This window comes from Calidris pugnax, unplaced genomic scaffold (assembly GCF_001431845.1).
Source record: "Calidris pugnax isolate Ruff unplaced genomic scaffold, ASM143184v1 scaffold237, whole genome shotgun sequence".
Taxonomy (NCBI): domain Eukaryota; kingdom Metazoa; phylum Chordata; class Aves; order Charadriiformes; family Scolopacidae; genus Calidris; species Calidris pugnax.
The window spans coordinates 307,521-323,092 of NW_015090985.1; the positions used below are offsets into that span (position 1 = coordinate 307,521).

Genomic DNA, 15,572 nt, shown 5'->3' on the forward strand with positions numbered 1-15,572 from the left:
TCTCCTCCTGGGAACGGTGCATGGGAAGGTAATGGCGGCTTCCTCCAGCCCCTCCTCTTCCTCTCGTTGCTGTGTCTCTCCTCTGTGAAGGTTACAGGAGGGCACAGGTTTTCTGAGGTGTATCACTCAGGGAGTTGTTTTTCCTGCACTGTTCTTTTAAGAGCTGCCTTCTCTAAGGTGCACATTGCAATACAGAAAAGGTTATATTATTGCTCTAAAAGAGGAGGAGGGTGTTTGTCTCCCTGTGACTTCTCTCGGGCCGGGTGTGACACGTGTGACACACCATGTGCAAACACACTGACATCGGGCTGTGCAATGAAATCTTTTGGTGCTCTGCCGGCAAACTGTTGAGGTCCCTCAAAAGATGATTCAGATCCTTTGTTGGAAATATTCAGAACAGCTTCCATCAAAGCAATTTAGGGAAAAAAAAAACCCAACAAACCAGCCCAAGAGTAACACAGCAGTTTCGGTGTGTACCTCTCTGCTCAATTTGGCCAGGGCTGCAGTCAAAAATTTTTTTCACAGTGGTATGAAGTACACCATCGTCTCCTCTGCTCTTTCTGAAACGTTGCTGGCAAGAAAAAAAGTGCCCGAAATGGATCAATGGAGAGTTTGCAGGCAAATGCTTAGCCTGTGGGAAAATCAGGCCATTGGGCTGAGCATCCTCAGTCTGTGAACTCTTAATAATAAAAAAAACCAGCCCAAGAGTAACACAGCAATTTTGGTGTGTACCTCTCTGCTCAATTTGGCCAGGGCTGCAGTCAAAAATTTTTTTCACAGTGGTATGAAGTACAGGTGTATCACTCAGGGAGTTGTTTTTCCTGCGCTGTTCTTTTAAGAGCTGCCTTCTCTAAGGTGCACATTGCAATACAGAAAAGGTTGTATTATTGCTCTAAAAGAGGAGGAGGGCGTTTGTCTCCCTGTGACTTCTCTCGGGCCGGGTGTGACACGTGTGACACACCATGTGCAAACATATTGACATCAGGCTGGGCAATGAAATCTTTTGGTGCTCTGCTGGCAAACTGGTGAGGTCCCTCAAAAGATGATTCAGATCCTTTGTTGGAAATATTCAGAACAGCTTCCATCAAAGCAATTTAGGGAAAAAAAAAACCCAACAAACCAGCCCAAGAGTAACACAGCAGTTTCGGTGTGTACCTCTCTGCTCAATTTGGCCAGGGCTGCAGTCAAAAATTTTTTTCACAGTGGTATGAAGTACACCATCGTCTCCTCTGCTCTTTCTGAAACGTTGCTGGCAAGAAAAAAAGTGCCCGAAATGGATCAATGGAGAGTTTGCAGGCAAATGCTTAGCCTGTGGGAAAATCAGGCCATTGGGCTGAGCATCCTCAGTCTGTGAACTCTGCTCTCTGTTCAGATACAGTGTCCCCGAGTCTGCAGCCGGAGGAACTGGCATTATCTTTGCTCACACTCTCTGCCTCGTGGCACACAAAACCATCCGAGTCTCCGGGCTGGTTCCTTCCCTGGATGTTACAATCAGAAAAAAAAAGTCCAGGGTGGAAGTTGTGCTTGGTTGCTGTGGTTGTAACCCAATTAAAGGAGAGGATTGAGTTAGGTGGAAAGCACTCAGTCTCCCTGGGAGAACGCGGAGCATCCTGGCAGGCTGAGCTGTGCTATAAGCAGCCATAGGTTATGCTTTGCTACATAAATATAGTCCCAGCTAACACACTCCCATCCTCAGAGGGCAGATCCAGCGAGGAAACATTTACATTAGCGGCTCTGTTTAAAAACAGGAGGAAAAAACCTTGCCATGGCTTCAGTTGACAGAAAGCCTGATCCTTTGAACAAACGCAAGCTGCGGAGCAGGGGGGATCAGTGGGGAAAATCTGTGCAAAATGGATCAATGAAGACTTTGCAGGCAAATGCTTAGCCCATGGCAAAATCAGGCCGTTGTGCTGAGCATCCTCAGTCTGTGAACTCTGCTCTCTGTTCAGATACAGTGTCCCCGAGTCTGCAGCCGGAGGAACTGGCATTATCTTTGCTCACACTCTCTGCCTCGTGGCACACAAAACCATCCGAGTCTCCGGGCTGGTTCCTTCCCTGGATGTTACAATCAGAAAAAAAAAGTCCAGGGTGGAAGTTGTGCTTGGTTGCTGTGGTTGTAACCCAATTAAAGGAGAGGATTGAGTTAGGTGGAAAGCACTCAGTCTCCCTGGGAGAACGCGGAGCATCCTGGCAGGCTGAGCTGTGCTATAAGCAGCCATAGGTTATGCTTTGCTACATAAATATAGTCCCAGCTAACACACTCCCATCCTCAGAGGGCAGATCCAGCGAGGAAACATTTACATTAGCGGCTCTGTTTAAAAACAGGAGGAAAAAACCTTGCCATGGCTTCAGTTGACAGAAAGCCTGATCCTTTGAACAAACGCAAGCTGCGGAGCAGGGGGGATCAGTGGGGAAAATCTGTGCAGCTGCAGGTCTTTTAAAGAGCCCCCAGGACTCACTTTGGTGCTGCCCTCATCCCTCTGTGCTGCTTCTACACCGTCCCCCATACAGAGGTTTAGGTGTGGAGCCATGAGCCAGATTTCTGTAGGGAAAGAGTCTCTAAACTCTTCCGGTTCCAACTTCTGGAGAACACTGGAGGAACGTGTTTTGAAGACAAACAGGCGCATTCTCATCCCATTTTGGGGTGTGTGGGTTTTGCCTTAGCTTCTTTTGGTGTGCTCTGGTCCCAGTAGGGCTTAATAGGCATGTGCTTTACTCTCTTGATTGAAATGCAAGATGAATTAAGGAAATAGTAATTGATGGAGAGTAAACTGCAAGAGTTCTGTAGTTCTTCAGCAAGTTGGCACTTCCTGGGCAGGACCTAATGAGTTTATAGTATATCCCAGGTGATGATCATATGAATCCATAAGTACCTGAAGTGACAATCTTGAGTTTTTAAAAATGTGTTCTGAATCTTAAACTAAAAAATTCAGGTGCGACTGAAAGAAATCTGAAGACAAAGGTCACTGCTAATTTCTTTTGCAACAGCTTTCTCTAGAAGGTGAACTAGGGCTCTTTTACAGGCAAGCTGAATTTTCAGAAGACGATTTTCTTTCTCATTTGAAGGGTTCTGTTCTCTTGATCTGTTTTTTTTTCTCCTGTGTCCTGGTTGTGTGTTTATGGATACCGATACAGCTGCCAGTCCCTAGTTGTCTGGGTCAGGCTCTTTTATGTAATTAAAAGGGGACAGGGAGGCATTGTGGCAGACCAGACATTCATTTAGTCCACTCTCCTGCTCTTAATGGTGATCAAATGCTTCAGAGGGAGCATGTGATGAATTCCAAAACAACAGCTCTGAAATAATCTGCTCACAGGTAGATTTATTCCTGAGGTTTTTTTGAAGCACAGAAAAGGAAGGATATAAACTGATTTTTTAAAGTTGTTATTATTAGTCAGCCATTTATTTATTTAGGCATGTATTTAATATCCTGCCAAGTTCCTGGCCTGGAGAATTCCTGCGGCAATGTATTCTGCAAGCTAAACTGCACATTGTTTGGAAAAAAGAGCATTTCCTTTATCAGCTGATCCTTCACTTTGATAAACAAAGTCCTCTTGTCTTTGGCTGAGAGAGGACAGTTAAGAGCTCTAAGCCTATCCCATGATACCAATGTCTTTCTGGGATACTGGGATCCATCACCCTGGATCAAACTGCCCCAGAAGGTGTTCTATAATTTCTGGTTTTTAACTCCTACCTCTTAATCAGGGATCTAGGAATTCCAGTAAAGCTATTGCTTAGTGGAAGGCTAACAGCTTCCAAATGGTATATGACATGACCCAGCTTTGGGACCTGGTGTTGCTGCTGGGAGGAAAGGAGATTGAGATCCCCTTCCTCAGGACTCCTATTTATACCATTTTTTAAATTTTCCTTCCTGAGAATAGATCCATGCTCCAAGGGGAAGGGTGTCACTGAGCCAGGTAATAGCATAACCCGATCGATATTGCCATTAGTATTTTGTCTCATTACATGTCCACGCTAACTGTTTTAATTGACTTTGTGCCTGGTAGCTCAGTGCACTCAGGGGGTGTTTTCCCACTGAGCTCAGTGAATTTTTGATCAGACCACAAATGAGGTCCTTCTGACACAGTCTGCAGCCTGGACTCACCTACAGCATCTGAGTCATCCATCGATTACCTCATCTTGCTGCTCAGTTGCCTTTTGCCACGACAAACACCTTCCCCGAGTGCCAGTCCAGCGCAGAGCCACGGGGACCAGCCTCTCACACCACTTACTGCTCCTTGGGTCCACGAGGGGCAGGTCCTGCTTGACAACCTTGGGTTCACGAGGGGCAGGTCCTGCTTGAGAAACCTGATCTCCTTCTATGACAAAGAGGAGCCTGGAGAAGAGGAGGCTGAGGGGAGACCTTCTTGCTCTCTACAACTCCCTGAAAGGAGGGGGTAGAGAGGTGGGGGTCGGTCTCTTTTCTCAAGTCCCAGGCGACAGGACAAGAGGAAATGGCCTCAAGTTGCGCCAGGGGAGGCTCAGGCTGGATATTAGGAAAAATTTTTTCACCAAAAGGGTTCTCAGGCATTGGAATGGGCTGCCCAGGGAGGGGGTTGAGGCCCCATCCCTGGAGGTGTTCAAAAGCCGGGTTGATGTAGTGCTGGGAGGTCTGGTTTAGTGATGATGCTCCTTGTTTGTTGTGTGGGTGTCTATTTTTGTCAGTTAGGTTGACGGTTGGACAAGATGATCTTTAAGGTCCCTTCCAACCTAGAAGATTCTGTGATTCTGTGATTCCTTCTCGTTGCCATTTCCAGGCCTCGAGGCCCCAGTTTCAAACCAGGTTGTGCTTCTTGTGTCCTCAGGTATTTATGCTTCCTTTTCCCTCCCAGATATTCTTTCCCCAGGCGTCTCTATCTATAGCTCCTGTGCTAGACAGACCTTTTGCCTGATGACTCTGGTCATTCTTAAACTTCCAAAAAAGCCCGTGACCTATTTCCAGCGGTGATTCATTGCTAGCCTCTCAGAAGAACTACAGTTCCCAAAGTTGCAGATAAGAGCCACAAGAGATTAAAAAAAAAAAAAGCCTAGGCAGGTAAGATATCTAATTCCCAGTGAGAATGAGACACCTAACCTACTTACAGCTCTGGGGGCTCCAGGGTTTTTCGCTTCTTTTTCCAAAGGCATTTAACTATATCGAGAGTTACTGTTGAAAACCCAAGCTGTAGGTGTGTGAGAACATAAACCCCACTGAAAAGTGAAGGGGCACATCCTCCAAAGCCACAGAGGTTCTTGAAAAAGCCCTGGGCTCAGTCATTGCGTTGCTGCTCTGGGACACCATCCCTGTGAGGTGAAAATGTCATCGGAGCCATCAACCAGCTCCTGTCCCTGCCCTCTCACACCCATGGTCCAGCTCCATTCAGTGGAGGCAGAATACAACCTTCAATGTTTTTTTGTTGTTTTTTTTTTTTATAGAGGTTTAAAGAAAACCATGCAGGAAAGACAGTCGTTTGAGTTGTGCTAGAAAATATTTTTAAAAGTCTGTGTCATGTTGCCGTGGTGACAAAAGTTCTTAAAATGATGAAGATTAAAGTCAAGGCTGGGAATGGTGGCATGGGGAGGGGAAGGGGGGCTGTTGGCATGACAACCTCTACTCCGGGAGTGCAAGAGGCAAAACACACGGTGGTGGCAGGATCTTTGGGGTTTATATATATCTATAAACATCTGCCACTTATGCCAGCTTTCTCAGTGCTAATTAGTCCTGCTATTTCACCTTTCTCTGCTGTAAATATTTTCCAGTAGACACAAGTCTCTGAGGGAGAAGGGAAGAAAATGGTTTTCTTTGTGCTTTCATTTTTACAGGAGCTTTCTCTTGTTCTCTGTCTATGCCCCCCCCGCCCCAGCTCCTACCTGGAGAAGAACTTCCATTAGCCAGGAGCAAGCTGCCTGGGAAGAGTTAAAGCATCTTGGGAGGAGGTAGAGGTTTTGCAGGCTTGTTCTTACAGAGCTTGAACAGAGAAGGGATGTTGCACGATCCCTTCTCCCTGCCCTGCCGGGAGGTGCACACACACTCTCTGGCTTTTCTCGGGGCTGAACTGGCTGTTTCTGAACGTGAAAGGTACCTCCTTGTGCCCTAGTTAGTGGCCAAAGTACGTGGGCAGTGGTTAGAGCAGGAGGTTGAAGCTGGCATCCTTAGATTTGGATCAAAACTTTCCTCTCAGCTTCCTGTGCAACCTCTGGCAAGTGCTTTCTCCCTGTTACGTGCCTCGTTTTGCCCATCTAGAAAAATGGAGATCACACACTGGAGATATTGAAGCATACCAGCTTAATGTCAGCCGAGCCCCTTGAGACCTTCAGATGAAAACTGCCACAGCAGCACAAAGGATTATTATATTTTAAGTGTAAAATCTACTTGGATATCTCTCTTAACACCTGGCACTGAGTGCACTTCCCTCAGCCTGGCTGTTCCAGGCCCGGAGACAAGCACATGCCCCAGGATCTTCCCCCGTGAGCCTTAAACCGAATGAATCACGGCCCCCATTCTCCTCTCGCACTGACTCAAGGCAGCATCAGCAACTCCGCTGACATTGGTTATGTCATTTGGTGCAAAGCAAGCAGAAAAAGCCAATCAGCTCCAAACTCTTGCCTCCATCTAAAACTTGATCTTCTGGCTATAGTTTTCCTTGCTGGCACAGCAAAAAGCAGGCAAACCCGAAGCCCACACCATCTCAAACTGTGCAGGCTGCTTGCAGATGTAGCTGTGCACCACAGATGATTTCCCGTCTCCAGTCCATCTGCTCTGTGCTGGCTGGTGCTTTCAGCGTTGTCCCAATACAATCTGGAGCCCAAAGCTTCCTCCTTCCCTCCCTCCCTCTCTCCCTCCCTCCTGTACCATCCTTGATTCCACATTGGGATCAGCACAGCCCAAAGCTGTCTGACCCAAAGCAGATCCTTCACGAGGGACTCCTGCTTCCCAGCACCCTGGGAAGTTGTTAATAAGCCCAACTACGTTCCTTTACATCATTTTGCTTCCTAAACTAAGCGCCTTTCCAGCAGGCCAGCCTGAACAACAGTTGCATCAGAAATTCTGAGTTTGTATATTAGTTTATATTAAGCTGGACATGAGCAGGCAGTGGGCAGTTGCAGCCCAGAAGGCCAATCACATCCTGGGCTGCATCAAAAGAAGCGTTGCCAGCAGGTCCAGAGAGGGCATTCTGCCACTTTACTCTGCTCTGGTGAGACCTCACCTGGAGTATTGTGTGCAGGTCTGGAGCCCTCAATATAAGAAGGACATGGACCTGATGGAGAGGGTCCAGAGGAGGGCCACGAGGATGATCAGGGGGATGGAGCACCTCTGCTCCGAGGACAGGCTGAGGGAGCTGGGGTTGTTCAGCCTGGAGAAGAGGAGGCTCCGGGGAGACCTAATAGCAGCCTTCCAGTACCTGAAGGGAGCCTACAGGAAGGCTGGGGAGAGCCTGTTTAGAAAGGCCTGCAGTGACAGGACGAGGGGCAATGGCTTCAAGCTGGAGGGGAACAGATTTAGACTGGAGATGAGGAGAGGGTTCTTCACTGTGAGGGTGGTGGAGCACTGGAACAGGTTGCCCAGGGAGGTGGTTGAGGCCCCATCCCTGGAGATATTCAAGGAGAGGCTCGACGAGGCCCTGGGCAACCTGGTCTAGTTGGGGGTGTCCCTGCTGACTGCGGGGAGGTGGGACTAGGTGGCCTTTGGAGGTCCCTTCTGGCCTGGGCAATTCTATGATTCTATGATTCTATATATTTTAGTGGCAAGAACAGCTTTTTCCCCATTTTTCCAGAAGAACTGAATGCGTGGCCTGGTAAACCTTTTGGAGTAAAATTAGTTTAGACTTTGGTACAGCTGAAACGTGACGTCACTGGGAGAATAAATAGAAAGTTGGGGAGGGTGAGGAAGGAGCAGGCGAGGAGTTGGTGATGCATTTCCCATAGCAGCATCAGGAGAGGGAAGACAGGGGCTGAGATCTTTTGTGTTGCTTTGCTGACCCGTGGTGTGTTCCCAGTGGGGTGGGTTTACTCAACAGGCTGGATTTCTCAGGGAGCTGCCCTTTCCCTCTCCTCTCTGATTTCTCCTGTGTCCTCACAGTGTCTGAGTCGCTGAGGGGGTTTGGCTCTGTGTGTGCCTTGTGTGTACGCTCATGGCTTCCATGCTCGGGTGCTCTAATGTGCATAATGCTGTGTTGTGTGCCTAGAGAGGATTTTTCCTCCTGGGGGAAGCCCATCCTGTGAGTTCTGCCTGTTCTTTGTCTCTCCCCTCGCTCCAGCCTCCCAGGATGGATCTGCACATGGAGGGTCCCGAGCCCGTACCCTCCTCCATGGCTTGTGTCAGTCACGACTCTTTCTGAGAGTGGAGAAGGTGCCATTTTGCCCCTTGCCACAAGAATTGGCACTGATTTCTGGTAGTGATCCCTACATGAGAAAAACCACTTGTTTTTCAATGAGCGTGTTGGCCAGAATGAGTAAGAGCTTCCACTGTTGTCCAGTCAGTTCTGATGAGGGAACGGGCCGAGGCCGGGCAGCGATGCGGTAGGTGGGACGGAGCGGTGCTGCAGCGAGTGATGCACCCTCCAGTAATCCATCCAATGGTATTTCAGGCTCAGAAAAGCTCTTCACAGCAGCCACCTATCCCCAACATATCGAGAGATTAACACTTAGGTTTGAAAAGGAAGTTAATGCCTCTATGAGGAAAACGTGTATTTACCTCTGTTGTCATTTACAAAAGCCCAGAAAGGAAGAGTGAAAGAGATCTCAACTTTCTTCCCCGTGCTCCACAAAGACTCTTCTTAAATACAAGTAGATATGTATTTCCTCACAGCAGAACAACCTTAACTCTGACTAGAGTACTCAGAATAACATGATACTGCTTTGATTCTCTTTTGAGATTTGTGTTTCCTTTTAAGGTCTTTGGGTTTTTTAAAGCCATAAGTTAAGAGTAAATCCTTTGCTTTCTGTTAAGCTGGAGCAGTGTCACAGCTCCTTCATTAATTAAGAGTAAAACTTTCTATTAAGCTGGAGCAGTGTCACAGCTCCTTCATTATCCACAGGGGATTTATCCCAGTTGTCTGTTAACCATAGTGTGGGTACAGACACCGGCACTGGCTCGGGACCAGCAGGCTTTCCTCGTTTGGCTGCAGTGCTACAGGAGCACTGCTATGTTGGTAGCAGAGGTAGTGAAGGGCAACAAGCAGTTTCACTGCTTTCCTGTGGTGCAGAAGCTGTTCAGAAACGCGGTGGATGGAAGGCAGCTCAGTGCAGAGCCAGCGTTCGGCTGAGCGAGCGTGGATGCTGTTAGCTCTCTCTGGCAGGGTGTTTAGCTCCAGCTCGGCCAGGCTGGCTCCAAACAGAATCATTACCATGATGCCTGCACATCGTGGTCCCCCCAGAACCTCAGGAAAACCCATTTTTTCACACCCATCACACCTCCAGTATGTGCAGAGCCAGCAGGGATGTGCAATCACAGCCCAGCCTGCAGAGTGTGACACGCTGGGGACCTGGGCACAGAGACAGAGCCTTTGCCAGAGCTGGCCTGGGCCTGGCAGGGCTGGTGCAGGGGGTGCCTGGACCGAGCTGGCTCCCTGCACAGCACTCCCCAGTGTCCTCTCCTTGGGCTTTCCAGCCCCCACGGACACCCTAATGCCACCAAGTTCTCAATGATTTGAGAAATTCTGGTGACCTGTTGGTTTGGATAGCCTCAGCGAGCTGCGTGCCAACAGAAAACAACACGCCTAATTAAACACACAACTTTGATTTCAGGCAAAGCCCTTGTTCCCTTGTTTCACTGCTAGAACCAGGCTCCCACTTCTCCAAGGTGTCCTTGATTTCTTCTGGCTCAAGTGATGGGGTTAGAGGAATCCTGCTGCAGTACAGAGCCCATCGAGGAGCTCGTTGGGGCTGACAAGATTTCAGATTCATACTGATACAATCCCTGTAGCTTGTTCTGTATGAGCAGGATTTCCAAGAGGAGCTCTTACAGAGGTAGAGATGACTTTGTTGAGGGAAGTTTTGGTCTTCCCACTCTCCCAATCTGTCCTTTCAGAAAGCCTTGCAAGGTGTCTTTTGGCTAGAAGGACAGAGCTGGCTTTGTAACGGGGATTCTGAAGCCACAGCTTGTTTTGGACAATCAAGAGTCAGGGATATTAGCTCTGTCAGACAATACCCTTGGAAAGAGGTGCTTTTCAGGATGAATCCGTGCTTTTTCCTTCTCCTCCTCCTCACTCCCTTTTCCAAATCACAGGCAGCAGAAAGCCAGAAAGCACAAGCTGTCCCAGGGGCAGAAGGAAGTGTGAGGCTCCGGGACCCAGCCTGGGTTGTGTTACAGCAGGACAAGAAAGCCCTGAGTGTTAATTATGAAAACCAGAGAAGTTCCAATTACCACTCACGTTCCTCTGCTCGTGGACCAGCTATTCTCCAACTTTTCTTCCCCACCTCTCTCTGGGGAGCTGCTGACTGCTGTAGGGCACTGCAGCGCTGGCTGAGACACTCTCCAGAGTTAGTATTCCCCACAACACAGACACCTATTTACAGTAGGAGCTGCTTCTCAGAGAAAGGTGTTCTTTCACACCCCTTCACAGCTATTCCTACGTGCTGAGCAGTGAGTGTTGCTGATTTTTCTCTTGCATGTGAATGCAAATATATTCCAAGGAGTGGGCAGGAGCTGGTAACTCATGCCCACCCTGACATTTGGAACTGGATTTGTCTCACCTGCAGTAAAGACATTTATATTTGGAGTTCATGACCTGGGCTTACTTTATGGGCAGCAGAGAGAGAGAGGAATTCCTGAGACACAATGGGTCTCCTTCTCAGGGACGCAAGTGCCACAAACCAGCTGTGTCACCCTCTGGGTGTGTGTTTCCAGCCAGTGACTCTAGTGATATACTCTAGATCTGAAGGTCTGAAGTAGGTGAGCTGGATAAAGCAGATATTGGCTTTGTGTGAAGCAGATATTGTGGGAAATTCGTGTCAGCTCAGGGATGATCCTTCCCTCTAGTGGGTGCTGGGCGTTAGGGGGCAATCCCAAATGGGCTCTCTGGGCTCTGCAATGGGAACCATCTCTGAGGTCCCTTCCAACCTTAACCATTCTATGATTCTGTTCTAACCTCCCTGCACCCGGGTGTCAGTACAGAGGCAGGACTCTCCTCCCTTCTGTGCTCCAGCACTGAGCCCTGCACACCCGGGTGGTGAAGAAGCCAAGGTTACAGTCTGCACAGAGCTGCCGTTTCTCTGCCACCAGCAAATGTGTGAGTTATTAGTGCATGGGAGGAGGCAGCGGGGCCTAACGGCACGAGCAAACACGCTCATTTATTTCTGTTTTTCAGAGGTGCACCAAGGAATAAAGGCTTTCTGCCCGAGCCTGTCTAGAATAGATCCCCATCACTGTATAAGAAGCTCCATAACTACTCACCTTTCCCCTAAATCATCCATTCCCTCAGGCTCTTCACTCTCTGCTTTTAATATATTAAAGGAAAAAAGGCACTTCCCAAATCTGACCGGGTTTCTCCTTGCCCCCGGCTGGAGTTCCCTGGGTTACAGGAGGGAAAGCTTTTTGAAAAACACACAGAGGTGGGAGAGGAAAAGTCATTAGCGCGGTAAAACCCTGGTGATACAAAAGATCCCTTCGGTGATCCTTCTGCAAACTGCTTCATTAAAAGCATAGCCCAGGGCTGTCATTCAGATAGGCTGGATGCACTTTGGGTTATCTAAATGAGAATGATCCTTTCTGCAATGGAAGAAAAAAAAAAAAAAAAGATGAAACCAGTAGGAATTATTCTTCATGAATTATGTGCTCAGTTTTCACACTGACCTATTGAGTCAGTGTTGAGAGTCGGATTTCCTAGAACAGCCTTTCATGCTGGATTTTGGATATTTTCTTCTTTTCAGGCTAGAAATATCGCTAGAATGGCCTTTCTCTACACTAAGTGACACTGTGGGCTCCAGCTGCATTGTGGACGCGGCAGAAATAATGGGGTTTAGCAGCAGTTATCCAAATCATTCATCCTTCTGGTTTCCAGCCTTCTTCTGTGGCTCCCTCCCGCTCTGGATGGAGCATGTCGGGCGTCTCTCGATGCGTATGACCCCGTGGCATCCTGATTAGGTGGGGAAGTGGTAATATCTGCTGTGGAAACAGGCATTCAAATTGAACAACTAGCTCTGACAACAGAGTGATGAGCCAATTTAGGCAGCTAAACCCACGAACCGTAATTCCTTTCATTTATAACAAAAAGTTTTCTGCCTTTTTAGCTGCTTGAACGGGCTCGCTGTGGGATGAGAGGAGGCCAATCCCTGGAATAGGCAGAGAGGGCAGGGACACGGTGCCGGGGGTGGTTGGGAGGAGCAGGAGCATCTCTGTTGGAGCAGCAGGGAGTTATATGGACTTAGCCCTACGGTCACATCGCTGCCCCTCTGGAGGTGACTCCCAGGTGGCTGTCACCCACTGGATGTCCGTCTTCCTCTGCTGAGGAGGTGGTGGGCTCCTGGAGGTGTTTGGCACTCCCAGAGGTGGGTTTCCAGGGCTGTTCTCCAGAGGTGTTCAGACCTCAGGATGCACCAGGTGGGCTTCTCCCTGTGGTTTCAGCCACTGCACTATCAATTGTCATTAATAACAAGCCAAACTGAAAACGACTTTGCTGTCTTCTATAAACCTGTATCAGTGTCTCTGTGCCTTTTGGCCCACTGCCTGGTGCCCCATAAGAAAGTTGTGTTTGGAGGTTTACTTAGCATCCGAGGAGTTGACAGTTAATTCTGCTACATCCCTAAGGAAAGGGTGAGCTTGGAGGGGTGTCACTGCATGGCTCACTTGGAGGTCCTGTTTTACAGCAGCACGGGGACTCGTGCTGTAACGAGAGGTGTGGTGGCAGGTCAGAAAACAGAAGGTGTGACACATAGGGCTGGAGCAGCAGGACAGGGATGGGGGTGCAAGAGCAGAGCTGCTGGGGGGGGACTCTGCAGGTGACATAGTAGAGAGGCCGTGGGCCGGGGTGGAGGGGCTGTGGTAAAGCACTGGGGAGTCCAGAGCCAAGGGAGCAGGAGGGGCTGCAGGGTGAGCGAAACAAGCTCTGTAGGAAGCTTCAAGATGATGGAGCCAGATTAGGACAGAGCTGATTGAAATATACCCTGAAAGGGGGTTCCATCCTACAGATCAGGGTGGAGATGCTGGGACATGCGGCCTCATCTCGTTCACAGGGGTCTTGTTTGCTGCTCACATCCCTCTGCTTTTTGTTCCCTTCCATTAAATCCAGCTAGGACATTGTGTCACCAGATTGCAGGCTGGGCTGCAAAGCAGCCGGGCTGGATGTGCTCTCAAACCCTGGGGAGGCCTCCTGAGAAGGCCCAGCTACAGCAGCTGACAGCAGTGAGTCTCCCCGCTCCATTCACACACAGCTCTCCAAATATTTCACTCCTCCTCTACCAGAAGCAGCGAGACAGTGTGTGGGGAGCAGTGATTAACGTTTCTCCAGACGAGGCTCCAGGGCTGGACACGTTGGCAGGGCTGTCAGGCCTCCATCCGTCCCAGCTCGGTCACAAATTGCCATGGTGACACAGCAGCATGTGGGAGAGGATGCCAGATGTGGTTGGGGTCTCTGTTTTCCTTCTTTAGCTGGAAGCCAGCACATTGTGAGTATCCAGTTTTGGGCACCTCAATCCAAGAGAGATCTGGAGGTGCTGGAGCGAGTGCAGAGGAGGGCAACGAAACTGGTGAAGGGCCTAGAAGACAAATCATATGAAGAGAGGCTGAAGGAGCTGGGGCTGTTTAGTATGAGGAAGAGGAGGCTGAGGGGAGACCTCATCACTCTCTACAACTACTTGAAAGGACACTGTAGAGAGGTTGGTGCTGGTCTCTTCTCCCAGGTAATTAGTGACAGAACGAGAGGGAATGGCTTCAAGCTCCAACAGGGGAGGTTTAGATTGAACATTAGGAAAGAATTTGTCACCCAAAGAGTGGTCGGGCATTGGAACAGGCTGCCCAGGGAGGGGATGGGGTCCCCATCCCTGGCTGTGTTTAAGGGCCGTTTAGATGCAGTGCTGAGGGACATGGTGTAGGGGAGGACTGTGTAGAGTAGGGGAGATGGTTGGACTCGATGATCCCAAGGGTCTCTTCCAACCTCAATGATTCTATGATTCTATGATTCTATGGTCTTTACTGGATCCAAACCATTGCCCAGTGACAGTTTGAAGGTCTCCTCTCTTCATGAATTGTGTTCATGGCAAATGAGGCCAGAAGGTGGGCTCTCTGCAGAGCCACGCGGGGGCCAGCCATGCTCACCAGAGCCCATTTCTCCTCACTGTGGCATGTTGTAAGGCAGGGAAAACCAAACCTGGGCAGATGTAGCTTGGTATAGCAGTCACTGGTGTGCCCTGTGTGTCCAACTGCCATCACAAAGCTGGGCACAAAAGAGCCAGGCATCCCCAATGTCTCCACAACACACCACACCCAGGGAAAAAAGTGTCCATCAAGTAATTCTTGACTATATATGTGAATTTAATAATAGGGCACCTGGATTTCTCTGTGTGTCCTGTCCTGCAGCCAGCACAGCCGTAGTGTTCTGTGTTCCATGTCCTGTTCTGGAACAACATGACCACAGTTCTCCCTTTGCATCCGAGAACTGACTGCAGAGTGCAGCTGGTCACAGATTTCTGGGCTTCCTTGCTAAGAACTGCAATACAGCTCTGCTGTGTTTCTCATTTCCCTTTGCCTTGCCTGCCTTCACGTGAGGCTGGAAGTGATATAAGCAGCAGAATACAAGAAATACAAGAAAATAGTTGAATCAGACCCTCTTCTAGAAGTCTCTGCTGGGTTTGAGGCTGTTCTTTCTTGCATTTGATACTTGCAGAGCCTGCATCTGACAGCCAGAACAAAGGCAGCTTCCAGCACGGGTCAGTGTGTAGCATATATTCAGCAAGAGCAGAAATCAAAGAAGGGCATTGCAGTTAAAAAGATGTAATGATAAGAGTTTATTTCTGAGGAGCAGCTGATGGTCCAGAAATATTTGCGAGCAACTGATTTTATAAAATGAGTAATGGAGCTTTTAATGTAAACTAGAAGGCAAAATCAAAGGACAAAAGAGGTGAATGATTATGATTTTGTGTTTTGGTTTTGAATCTGTTTTTCAGCTGGTTCTGCTTGCATCCTGTGGCTGACCTGCACTGAGCCAATGCAGCCGTTTCTGTTACTTTAGCAAGGTTCATACCCCTGATACTGCATCTAATTGTGTTGGGTTGGTTGGTTGGGGGGCTGCCATCTCATCTGCTCCCTCTTGGCCCCTGCAGATCTTCCACATGACCTACGATCTGGCCAGTGCGGTGGTGCGGATTGTCAACCTGATCGGGATGATGCTGCTGCTGTGTCACTGGGATGGCTGCCTCCAGTTCCTTGTGCCCATGCTGCAGGACTTCCCCGACGACTGTTGGGTGTCCCTCAACCGCATGGTGGTAAGTACCAGCCCTGCTTGCTCCTTCGTGGCCCTAAACAGAATCACAGAATCACAGAATCTTCTAGGTTGGAAGGGACCTTCAAGATCATCTTGTCCAACCGTCAACCTAACTGACAAAAATAGACACCCACACAACAAACAAGGAGCATCATCACTAAACCAGACCTCCCAGC

General features: G+C 48.9%; 1 protein-coding gene across 1 annotated transcript in view; it reads left to right on the forward strand.

Moving 5' to 3' along the window:
- HCN4 (hyperpolarization activated cyclic nucleotide gated potassium channel 4) overlaps positions 1 to 15,572 on the forward strand; it is a 143,389-nt gene that overhangs the window by 67,143 nt on the left and 60,674 nt on the right. Inside the window, exon 3 of the mRNA XM_014953846.1 lies at positions 15,236 to 15,397. Within this exon, the coding sequence (XP_014809332.1) occupies positions 15,236 to 15,397 (162 nt within the window). The remainder of the gene's footprint in view (positions 1 to 15,235; positions 15,398 to 15,572) is intronic.